Raw genomic sequence first — 12481 nt, 5'->3', positions numbered from 1 at the left:
AAAAGCTTCTGCACAGCAAAGGAAACCATCAGCAAAATGAAAAGACAGCCTAAAAGTTGGGAGAAGATACTTACAAATCATATATCAGATAAGGGGTTAATATCCAAAATATACAAAGAACTCATATGTCTCAGCAACAAAAAACCAACACCACAATTAAAAACTGGACAAAAGATCTGAACAGACATTTCTCCAAAGAAGATATACGGATGCCCAACAGGCACACGAAAAGATATTTCACATCATTAACTATCAGGGAAATGCAAATCAAAACTGCAATGAGGTATCACCTCATTCCGGTCAGAACGGCTATAATTAACAAGATAGGAAACAAGTATTGGAGAGGATGTGGAGAGAAGGGAACCCTCGTACACTGCTGGTGGGAGTGCAAACTGGTGCAGCCACTATGGAAAGCAGTGTGGAGTATGCTCATAAAATTATGAATAGATCTACCATATGATCCAGCTATCCCACTGCTGGGTATTTTCCCAAAGAACTTGAAAACACGAATGCATAAAGATACATGCACCCCTATGTTCATCACAGCTTTATTCACAACAGCCAAGACTCGGAAACAACCTAGGTGCCCATAAGGGACAAATGGATAAAGAAGATGTGGTACATATGCACAGTGGAATAATACTCAGCCATAAGAAATGATGAAATCTGGCCATTTGTAACAACATGGATGGTCCTTGAGGGTATTATGTGACGTGAAATAAGTCAGAGGGAGAAAGTCAAATTCCATATGACCTCACTCATAAATATAAAATAAAACAACAGCACCAACAACCAACACACAGAGACAGAGATGGGATTGGTGGTTACCAGAGGGGAAGGGGGGAGGGAGGAGGGCTAAGGGGTGATGAGGCACATGCGTGTGGTGACGGATGGTAGTTAGTCTTTGGGTGGTGAACATGATGTAATCTACACAGAAATGGAAATATAACGATGTACACCTGAAAAAGAAAGAAAAAACAAACTCGCTATTCTTTGTTGGACGACACAGATAGACCCTGTAGTGCGTGGCTGGGAAACCTGCGGTGGCCCAAGTGTGCAGCTCCTTCCTTCCGTAGGGTCTTGCTGCCTCCCCCCAGGGCCCGTCGCCACCCAGCACACTCTCCCTGCACCAACGGCGGGGTCGGGGGCAGACTCTCCTGTGCAGGCACCACCCCAGCCAGCTGCAAAGACGGCCGTGGGGTTTCGGGCACCCTGACGATAGGGGGCTGTTTGGGGTGAAGAGTGGGGAGCTGGGGTCGGAGGGCAGGGCAGACTATGCTTGCGAGCAACTCAGAGTAGAGGACGGAGCGGCAGAGCGCGGCCTTCGAGGCAGGCACAGCATGGCTGGGAGCCAGCTGCGGTGGGGGAGTCCTTCAGGAGCCCCCTCCCCACTTTAGACAACAGGCAGGCCGAGCCGCAGTCCCCCAGTGAAAGGATACAATGTAGGCGATGTACTTCCACTCCTGTGGCAGCAAGGGAATGAAGATGAAGAAGCTGGCGAAGGCCAAGACCAAGAACATGATCCAGGCCGCCGCCTGGAAGGAGTGAAGGGGCTTCGACCAGCCGTTCACTCTGGACCGGCGAGGCGCTAGGATCTGCTTCCCCTCCTTGGCCGGGGCTTCTGGGATGACCCGTCTCCATTTCTTGGTACAGAAACCCATCTGCAAGAGGGAGGAGAGGAGCGTGGCAGGCCCCGGACCTCCTGCCACGGCCCCTCGTGGCTGGGGCCACCCCTGGGGGACAGGAACCCACTGCCTGCCATCGCCCCGGACCGCTTTTGGCAGCACAGCTGCCGGGGCTGTGGCTGTGGCTGGGGCTGCAGTGGGCACGGTCCCCCTCAGGGTAATCGGAGGAAGCCTGTGGAGCCCGCCCAGGCCACAGTGATGATGGCCTGTGGAAAACAGCTCTTGGAGGGTCCGTGGTCCAGAGGGCTGCGGGACCGGGAGGGGCAGCCACCTGCTAGGACCCCTGGTGTGGGCAGCTACCCATCTCTCGTGGTCTGGGGACAGCGATGAGTCCAGGGGCATGCTTATAAATGTCCAGGGACTCATGAGAAGACCCCATCAGATGTGGGAGGAGGACCTGCATCTGAAAGAGGCCCTCGTGCCTGGGGAGACCAGGGTGATGCTGGAAATGCACTTGGTGTGGTGCTGTGACGCTGTTACCCACCGGCGTCCTCCCTGAGGATCCTCCCTGCAACTTTCGCTCAAGGACAGGACGAGAGACTACATTTCCAGAGAGTTCTCTGTCATTCCCTCTGCGGGACGGGGGGACCTCTGACCACAGGGCTTCCGGGCCCCGCAGCATCCTGGTGTTGCCCAGGTGCAGTGGCTGGGAGGGCACCATGGCCACTGCTGGCCAGTCAGGGGCAGGGACGCCAGCAAAGGCAGGGACGTGGTGTTGGGGAGACTTAGGGGGCCGGAAAGGGGTGAGAGAGAGGGACTTAAGGTGGGACTTGAGGAGTTCAGGACTCCGCCAGGCTAGGCCCTGTGCAGAGCCTGTGCTGTCCCTTCAGACTAAAATGCACAGACAGTGTGGTTGATGGAAATGCATTACTCTGGGGAGACACAGAGACGTTGAAAACTATCCCAAGACTTTCTTGTGTGCTGTGAACTCCCGTGGGAGTTTTCCTACGATCGGACTGCAGCTGCTGTCCACTGCTCTTGGCTGTTGCTGTTTCTCTGGATGGGACACCAGGTGGATATGGGGCCACAGTGGCCCCGAGCTTCCTCGGGACCTGCGAGAACACCACGCTTGTAAGACAAGACCAAGGTTCTGAGGTCTGGAGCACAGAAAGGCAGTCCTAGGGATCAAAGCATGATTCCCAAATAAAAGCAACACTTGGATGGGAGAGCCAGCTAAAAGAAAGGACATTGCCGGAAGTCAAATCGCAGGGATCTGAAGGGTCAAGTCAAAGAATTATCACAGGTCTCAGAACAGAGAGGTGGGAAGTGAAAATTATGAGCGAAAATTTAAGTGACGTGGAGTAATAGAAGCTGGAGACACAATATCTGTTAAGATTTCCAGAAGAGGAAAATGGAGAGGATGCGAGAGAAGAAACAAAGGAAAAGGTGAAGACAATGTGTCTGTGCTGCAGGAGACTCCAGACCCCAGACCTGAGGCTCGCTCCCAGAGCCAGACGGGACCGCGAAACAGGAATACAGCCTCTGTGGGCACGAGAACTTCTAGGATACAAAGTCCTCAACTGTTGCTGGAAGGAAAAACAATGAGATGCCTACAGTCTGGGATACCTGGAAGTTGTAATGGCATCAGATGTTGCAAAATTTTAAACCCAGGGCCGTCCTGAGAGTATTTGGAACCTGAAATAGGTCCAGCCAAACTCTCCCTGAAGTGAGAGCCGAGAGAAAGCCATGGACGCATGAGGGCTCGAGGGGCACCAACTCATCTCTTCTGAAAAGACTGACTCCCTCAAATCTGAAAATTGCCCCCATAACAGGGAAGGCATGAAGTAAAACCACAGCGGTGAGCAAATGAGTCTATGTCACGTCTAAATCAAAGCCACAGGGAAGTCGAGTGGAAGTGACCGCTGATGACAGAGCTGGCTTGTGCCGTGTCAGCAGGCACACCCGTGGGGAGGCACAGACGGCAGCAACGCGGTGGGAGGACAAGACGACGGGCGGGAGGCACACGTTCACCCCAAATTTATGGGGAGTCGGACCTGGCAGACACAGCTGAAGTCCGGCACCTTTTGGACCCTGTCCTGGGGGTGCAGGGTGGTTGTGGGCTCCTCGAGGACTAAGGGAACCTGGAAGAGAAGAGACAGGGTTGGGGAAGGTGAGGCTGGACCCGCAGCCACAAGGTGTGTGCAACCCTCAGCCCACCCTTCCCAAACCCTCAGCCCACCGTCCCCAGTCAGCACGGTCTTTACTCAGACATCTCCATTAACAAACACCGAGCATTCTTTTCACCTAGGTTGAAATATGTGTGAAAGGGAAAACGTGTATTTTCTAGTTCAAATTTCATCTTTTCTTTTTTAAAGATTGACACCTGAGCTGACACCTCTTGCCAGTCTTCTTTTTCCCTTCTTCTTCTCCCCAAAGGCCCCCAGCACATAGTTGTATATTCTGGTTGTGGGTCCTTCTGGTTGTGGCATGTGGGATGCTGCCTCAACACAGCCTGATGAGCGGTGCCATGTCCATGCCCAGGATCCGAACCAGCAAAACCCTGGGCTGCTGAAGTGGAGCGCACGAACTTAACCACTTGGCCACGGGGCTGGTCCCCAATTCCTTTCTTTTTTGCAGGGACAGAGTGGCCCTGAGCTGACATCTGTTGCCCATCTTCCTCTTTTTTTTCCTCCCCAAAGCCCCAGTGCATGGTTCTACATGCTAGTTGCAAGTCCTTCTAGTTCTTTTACGTGGGCCGCCACCTCAGCATGGCTACTGACAGATGAGCAGTGTGGTTCCACGCCCAGAACCAAACCCGGCCACGGAAGCATTGAGAGCACGGAGAACTTTAACCATGGGGCCATCAGGGCGGCTCTTTAGTTCAAATTCTTATCTCTCGGGAGACAGGATCAGTTAAAAAAAACTGGGACCAAACACCTGGCTATTGACAAGTGTGACACTTCCTGTTTCCTTTGGGGTGAAATGGCACAATTAAAGTGGGCTCCACGCCAGCCCCCATCCCACAGCCTCCCTGTCTGGCGACAGCCCCCACAAACAGGCAGGGTGCACTGCAAGTGGTCAGAGCATGCCTGGTGTGAGAGCTCGTCCACTCTGTCCACATCATCCGCCATTCGTGGGACGTCTACTTGGGGAAACACCACTTCCTACCTGAACCAGGACTCCACCTGGCCCGCTCCCCACCTGGAGGGTGAGACCGCGCCTTCTATCCGATGACGGCACAGACTCGCCCTTCTCGCTTCCCTCGGCTGAGCAAGTAGCATGTGGGGGTGAGAGGGGATCCGGGGCTGGGCAGCAGTGACCACAGGCACCTGGGACGCTCGTCCCTCCACTCGCTGAGCGGGAGTCCCGCTGGCACACAGTGTCACTGGTGGGGCCCCAGCAGAGAGCGCCAGGGAAACCCACTCCTTCCCGCCCAGGCTGGCTGTGACACTGCTGCTGCGCGTGAACACATGCACACCACACACACACACAAACCACACACACCCGACACATGTACACATATACACACAGCACCACACGACACACAACACACACACAGCAGATGTACACACGCTCTTTCAGGTTTCTGCACTCATTTCTCACTTCTCGACCTTTTTCACGCTATTTCCTCAGCCTGGAGTCTAGTCCACCCTCTGCCCCTCCCCCTGGGTAGCGGCCACCTCCTGCCTTCCGGGCCTTTGTCCCGGTGTCACTTCCTCTGGAAGTTCTCCCCGACACCCTCACCAAGTCTGAGTCGGGGCCCCTTCGTCTATTCCTTCCAAGAGTGTTGTAATTAATCTTTCTGGATTCCATCCGAGGCAAGGGAACGTTTGTGACATTGCTATAGGGCTGACTCCTAGCCCGGGGCTCAGGAAATGGGCCCTGTTTGAGGCTCAGCTGCCTGGGTCGCCATTTGCCCCATTTTGGTTCCTGCCTCTTGGTTTTCATTGCCCCTAAGGGCTCTGGTCTGTGCTCCGATACGAGACTGTTGGTGCCAGAGTGATCCCAGGAGGTCACTGTCGCCTCCGAGCCCCCAACACAACCATGGCAGACACGCATGGAGCTGCGGTAGACCTGCTGAGCTGGCCTGTGGTTGTGGACGGAGGCAGGTGGCCGGGGTTGTGGCCACTCCGTGGGTGGTCGCTGTCCCTGCACCCCCCGCCCATCCCTCCTCCTGCTGCTCCCGTCCTCCCTCGGAACAAGGCATCCTGGCTGACCTGCGTGTGGGCTGGGGACGCTGACCTGGGCCCCCGTCTGCGTGTCTGTCACACTGTGGCCTCTGCGCAAACAGTGTTTTCTGAAGGCCATTGTCTGAGAGATCCTGACGGTGTCAGAACCACTGTGCTGTGCTCCGCCGGGTCCTGGACTGTCTGCACAGCGAGCAGGGGTCCTCCTGCTGGCTCCCCGCTCAAAGGAGGAGTGAGAAGGGGAGAACCTACCTCCTTCGCAGCCACAACTCACTCTTTCTTCTCATCTATCACAGGTTAAATCTAATCCGATGCTTGTCTCAGGCCAAACTGAGGGGGAGCCAGACCCCCCTGGTTGGCACGGCAGGGACAGAACCCCAGGCGTCTCACAAAGCCAGGGGCGTGGCCCCTGGCCCCTCCCTGCTGCCAGGTGGGGGAAGGGGGCTGGGGGTTTGAGACAGACCCTGCGGACCCCGTGTGGAGGGGTCGGGGCCTCTGACAGGGTGGCTGGTGGCAGCACCACCCGTCACCGCCCGCACCCCAGTCCGTTTTACACGGTCCTGAGTTTTGACCAGAACTCATCGTCCCGTAGCTCCTCGGTGAGAAGGCGGTCGGCTCTTCGTCCTCCCTGACCCCTGCTTCCACTGCACACGCGTCGCCCAAGTGTTGAGCCCAACCTTCCTCGTCATGCTTGACCCTGTCGGCCGTGTTGGCTACAGGAGCCCAAACTCGCACGCCCTGTCCGGGACGTCTGCGCCCGGGTCAGACCTGGGACGTGTGGCACAGACACCACTGCCCAAGCCTGACAGGCTCATGGCGGCCCCTTGGCGAACGTGAGGGGGACACGGCAAAGGAGAGGAGTGGGGGAGTGGGGGACATGGGAACGCCGTGGGCCATTGGGGCCCTGAGCCAGGGCAGGCTTTTCTCGGGAGGACTGCGGTCGGTTGCCATGGCTCACAGCCCCTCCCCTTGCCCCACTTCCCACCTCCGTGGCCCAATTCTTAAGCTGAAGAAATTTCTGGTCCCTGTCTGTGGGATTCCAGGACTCCCATCTGAAGGCCCTGCAAATGCAGGATGGGGAGGGCGGGCAGCAGAGGTGGCTCCTGTGGTCCACCCGCGCCCTAGGCCCCACTCACCTTCTTGGGGAAGCACCTGAGCCGGGCAGTCTCCGCAGCGGACGGCTGGCTGTGTCTCCTCTGAAATGTGTGTGTGTGGCCCGGATGCCTCGCACCTGCATTGGCCAGAGGTGTGCCCCGACCGGCAGCTGGGCTGGGCCCAGATGTACAAGGCACACGATGCAGGGAAACGGTCAGGTCTGGGCAGGGTCAGATGTACAAGGCACACGATGTAGGGAAGCCGTCAGGTCTGGGCAGGGCCGGATGTACAAGGCACACGATGTAGGGAAGCCGTCAGTCTGGGCAGGGCCGGATGTACAAGGCACACGATGTAGGGAAGCCGTCAGGTCTGGGCAGGGCCGGATGTACAAGGCACACGATGTAGGGAGGCCGTCAGGTCTGGGCAGGGCCGGATGTACAAGGCACACGATGGAGGGAAGCCGTCAGGTCTGGGCAGGGCCGGATGTACAAGGCACACGATGGAGGGAAGCCGTCAGTCTGGGCAGGGCCGGATGTACAAGGCACACGATGGAGGGAAGCCGTCAGTCTGGGCAGGGCCGGATGTACAAGGCACACGATGGAGGGAAGCCGTCAGTCTGGGCAGGGCCGGATGTACAAGGCACACGATGGAGGGAAGCCGTCAGTCTGGGCAGGGCCGGATGTACAAGGCACACAGGAAGGGAAGCCCTCAGTCTGGGCAGGGCCTGGGACCAGCTGGAGTGAAGGAGCTCCTCCATGAGTTAGGGCATGTGCCCCACAAATCGTGGCCTTGCCGGCGCCTCCTCAGCACCCAGGGGTCTCTGCGGGGTGGGCAGCAAGGCCGGTGGGGCTGATGTGGAGGCTGCCACCTGGCCTTAGTCAGTCCCACTCCATCCAGCCCACTGTCCTCGCCCTCCTGCTCACCTGGGCTTCCATTTCCTCATCCTGCACAGTGTCTTCGGCCCAGCAGTGCCTTCCTGAAGGATCGCAAGGGAGCAAAGTGTCATCGGGATGACAGGGACACTTATCCGGGACACCTTAGCTGACCGAAGATGAGCAGGAGGAGATGGGTGCCCGGGATGCCCTCCTGGGATCCCAGGGAATAAAGGGGCTGGGAGTGGGGCTGCCAGGATGTGGGCAGGTGGCGGCCTCCCAGGGACCCCAGAGGCCAGCACCGGCCTGTGGGCAGACCCAAGCTCGCTGGACATAGCTCCGCTGTGCTGATGTCTGCCCAGAAACCACGTCCGAGAGGGCAGGAGGCTGAAGAGGCCCACAACCGACCAGACAGCCGGCCTCCACACTGCCACCACTGCCATCCACCTGCTGCCCAGGCCAGGCTACTCCTGCCCAGGGTCCAGCAAGACAACAGCACAGAGCCCACCATATGCCAGGACAACGTGCCACCAGACAGACCCGGGCAGACAATCAGGCCGCCCGACCAGGGTCTCAGGCCCCAAGGTCCTAGCCAACCGCACGGTGGAGGCCATGGGTCGCGGGAGACCTCACAGCCACGAACACTGGCAACTAGAACAAAGGCAGGGCACCCCTCAGAAAGAGGGGCCCCTCCACGCATGGTCAGCTCCACAGGGATGTGTCTCTGAGAAAGACTGTGCTTCTCCGCAGGCGAGGCCACGGGTCCTGAGCACAGCAGATGCGTTGCTCAAGCTGCCAGTCAAGAGTTTCTCCAGGTCTTGAAAGTGCTTTCTGGTGACTTAAGATTGACGGCGCCTCTGTCCCCTGCACAGAACACGCTTCTCCAGACAAGCACCTGTGCGTCCTGTGGGTGGTGCAGGGCGGCCCCTCGGCTCTGCACTCCAGGGGGCTTGCTGGAGCCAATGACCTCAACTGGTGCCCCTGAAGGCCAACAGGCCCCAGGCAGCTCCTGGGTAACTCTGAAGGAGGCCACCAGGGGCCAAGGGGTGGAGGACACACCACCTCAGGGCACCCCAAGTCTGCAGGTAGTGGGGGCCTCCCGAATGAGCCAGAGCCAGGTGCCCTCAGCCACTCACGCCTTCGAAAATTACCCTTCCTCTTGGACGCCTTTGCTTCCTGAAAATGACTTTAGAAGTCCCCAAATCAGGGCCTGCTCACCATACAAACATCAGGAAATAGACACGAGAAGAAGAGAGAACATAAAAGCCACTGACCCCCAGCGGGGCGAGCAGGACCTGCTCTCTGCATGAACGTGCGCACAGGGATTTAAGCACCACCGGCGGCCTCTCGGGCCCACGTTATGCCCACCGGTTCCCTTAACTGCAGCGGCGTTGCTCCGCCCTCACGTAGACCCACCACGGGGCTTCACGGAGTGCATAGCACTCCGTCGTACGCGGCTGGTCAACGTGCCTGAATTCTAGGGCGCCCAGGACTTTCCGTCACAATTAGCCTCCTTGCAGTTCTCTTGCACACATTCGAGGTCCTGAAAGGTGCCGCATCCCGGGAAGGGTCTGCACTGTGGGCGAGGGAGGTCAGGGCGGGTGGGGGGCGGGGGTGGCCACACAGGAGAGCATAGGTGGAGCACAGGGCAGGTTGGGCAGGCGGGCTCTCACACTCGGGCTCACAGGCATGCATACACACCCTCGCATGCTCACGAGCATGTCCACAAGTGCACACGTGCTCACGTGCGTGCACACACCCTCACTGGTCTTGGTCGTGTGTCGCTTCCAGGAGAAAGAGCTGCGAGGGGGATTCTGGTCATCCAGCACTGTCTGTCCAGACAGCCTCTCTTGGGACAACCTTTGGTCCCCTCTCCCGAGCAAATCGACTGTCACGGTGGTGTGAGGCACCTGCTGGCTGGCCCTGAGGGTCGCCCCCCTCACCTGGCCCCTGGGTCAGCTATTCTGGCCACCAGAGGTGTCTGTGGATCTTGGCCAGGATCTTGCCAGCTTCCTTGGGCAGAGGGCCCAGCGAGGCGGCCCAAGCCCTGGGCTCACGGCTGCAGCACCCCCAGGGGTGGCCTGAGCCCTGGTGGGGTCTGTGGCCCGAGGCCCACACTGACACACACGACAACGTGGATGGACCTCAAAAACCTTGTGCTGAGTGAAAGAAGCCAGGACAAAGGGCCACGTAGTGCGTGGTTCCACTTCTGCGAAGTGTCCACAAGAGGGAATTCTGCACGACCAAAAACAGAGTGGTTGCCAGGCGCTGGGGGAGGTACTGGGGGTGGCTGCTGATGGGGACCGGGTTTCCCTTTGGGGTGATGGGAATGCTCTGGAGTTCGATAAAGAGGTGGTGGTTGCACAGATTGTGAATGTGCCAAATGCACTCAGTTGCACACTTTATATGCTATTTTTTTTTTTTTTTACTTTTTATTAAGATTATGAGAGTTTACAACCTTGTGAAATTTCAGTTGTACATTATTGTCAGTCATATTGTAGGTGCACCACTTCCCCGTTTGCACCCATTCCCCACCCCCCTTTCCCCTGGTAACCAGCAATCAGTTCTCTTTTGTCTACATGTTTAACTTCCACCTATGGAAGTTTGTCTTTCTCTGTCTGGCTTATTTCACTTAACATAATACCTTCAAGGTCCAGCCATGTTCTTGTGAATGGGACGATGTTATACTTTTTTATGGCTGAGTAGTATTCCATTGTATATATATACCACATCTTCTTTATCCAATCATCTGTTGATGGGCACTTCGGTTGCTTCCACGTCTTGGCTATTGTAAATAATGCTGCAATGAACATAGGGGTGCATGGGACTTCTGGAATTGCTGACTTCAAGCTCTTTGGATAGACACCCAGTAGTGGAATAGCTGGGTCGTATGGTAGTCCTATTTTTAATCTTTTGAGAAATCGCCATACTGTTTTCCATAGTGGCTGCACCAGTTTGCATTCCCACCAGCAGCGTATCAGGGTTCCTTTTTCTCCACATCCTCTCCAACATTTCTCACTTTTTGTTTTGGTTATTTTTTGCCATTCTAACAGTTGTAAGGTGATATCTTTGTGTAGTTTTGATTTGCACTTCCCTGATGATTACTGATGTTGAGCATCCTTTCATGTGTCTATTGGCCATCCATATACCTTCTTTGGAGAAATGTCTGTTCATGTCCCCTGCCCATTTTTTGATCCGGTTGTTTGATTTTTTGTTGTTCAGCTGTGTGAGTTCTTTATATGCTATGGAGATTAACCCTTTGTCAGATATATGACTTGTAAATACTTTTTCCCAATTAGTGGGTTGTCTTTTTGTTTCAATCCTGTTTTGCCTTGCCTTGAAGAAGCTCTTTAGTTTGATGAGGTGCCATGTGTTTATTCTTTCTATTGTTTCCCTTGTCTGAGAAGACATGGTGTTGGAAAAGATCCTCTTGATACTGATGTCAAAGAGTGTACTGCCTACATTTTCTTCTAGAAGCCTTATGGTTTCAGGTCTAATCTTTAGGTCTTTGATCCATTTTCAGTTTATTTTTGTGAATGGTGAAAAAGAATGGTCAATTTTCATTCTTTTACATGTGGCTATCTGGTTTTCCCAGCAACATTTGTTGAGGAGACTTTCTTTTCTCCGTTGTAGGCCCTCCGCTCCTTTGTCGAAGATTAGCTGTCCATAGATGCATGGTTTTATTTCTGGGCTTTCAGTTCTGTTTCATTGATCTGTGCACCTGTTTTTGTACCAGTACCATGCTGTTTTGACTACTGTAGCTTTGCAGTATGCTTTGAAGTCAGGGATTGTGATGCCTCTGGCTTTGTTCTTCTTTCTCAGGATTGCTTTAGCAATTCGGGGTCTTTTGTTGCCCCATATGAATTTTAGGATTCTTTGTTCTATTTCTGTAAAGAATGTCATTGGAATTCTTTGGGATTGTGTTGAATCTGTAGATTGCTTTAGGTAGTATGGACATTTTAACTATGTTTACTCTTCCAATCCATGTACATGGAATGTCTTTCCATCTCTTTATGTCGTCATCAATTTCTTTCAGGAAAGTCTTCTAGTTTTCGTCATATAGGTCTTTCACTTCCTTGGTTAAATTTACCCCAAGCTATTTTATTCTTTTGGTGCGATTGTGAATGGGATTGTGTTCTTGAGTTCTTTTTCTGTTAGTTTGTTGTTAGAGTATACAAATGCTACTGATTTATGCATGTTGATTTTATACCCTGCAACTTTGCTGTAGCTGTTGATTATTTCTGATAGTTTTCCAATGGATTCTTTGGGGTTTTCTATATATAAGATCATGTCATCTGCAAACAGTGAGAGTTTCACTTCTTCACTGCCTCTTTGGGTTCCTTTTATTTCTTTTCCCTGTGGAATTGCTCTGGCCAAAACCTCCAGTGCTATGTTGAATAAGAGTGGTGAGAGTGGACACCCTTGTCTTGTTCCTGTTCTCAGAGGGATGGCTTTCAGTTTTTGCCCATTGAGTATGATGTTGGCTGTAGGTTTGTCATATATGGTCTTTCTTATGTTGAGGTACTTTCCTTCTATACCCATTTTATTGAGAGTTTTTATCGTAAATGGATGTTGGATCTTGTTGAATTCTTTCTCTGCATCTATTGAGATGATCATGTGGTTTCTGTTTCTCATTTTGTTAATGAAGTGTATTGCGTTGATTGACTTGTGGATGTTGAACCATCCCTGCGTCCTTGGTATA

The 12481-nt window shown here is 54.3% G+C and overlaps 1 protein-coding gene across 5 annotated transcripts in view; it reads right to left on the bottom strand.

Moving 5' to 3' along the window:
* LOC100057809 (palmitoyltransferase ZDHHC11) overlaps positions 1-6195 on the bottom strand; it is a 62312-nt gene extending 56117 nt beyond the window's left edge. For 2 of the 5 annotated variants that reach the window (XR_011430313.1, XM_070246160.1), the window contains exons 1-3: positions 6065-6191; positions 3680-3766; positions 1440-1661 (exon numbers count right to left, since the gene is read on the bottom strand). Coding sequence is in view for 3 of the 5 variants with exons in the window: in XM_070246160.1 (XP_070102261.1) it covers positions 1440-1661 (222 nt within the window). In the remaining 2 variants the exon portion in view is untranslated. Of the gene's footprint in view, positions 1-1439; positions 1662-3679; positions 3767-6064 lie in introns of all 5 variants that reach the window. The other 3 variants (XR_011430314.1, XM_023625900.2, XM_070246161.1) reach the window with 3 other exon arrangements.
* Positions 6196-12481: the final 6286 nt, after the last annotated feature.

The sequence above is a fragment of the Equus caballus genome, chromosome 21 (assembly GCF_041296265.1).
Source record: "Equus caballus isolate H_3958 breed thoroughbred chromosome 21, TB-T2T, whole genome shotgun sequence".
Lineage (NCBI taxonomy): Eukaryota > Metazoa > Chordata > Mammalia > Perissodactyla > Equidae > Equus > Equus caballus.
This window is presented reverse-complemented; position numbering and strand designations above follow the sequence as displayed.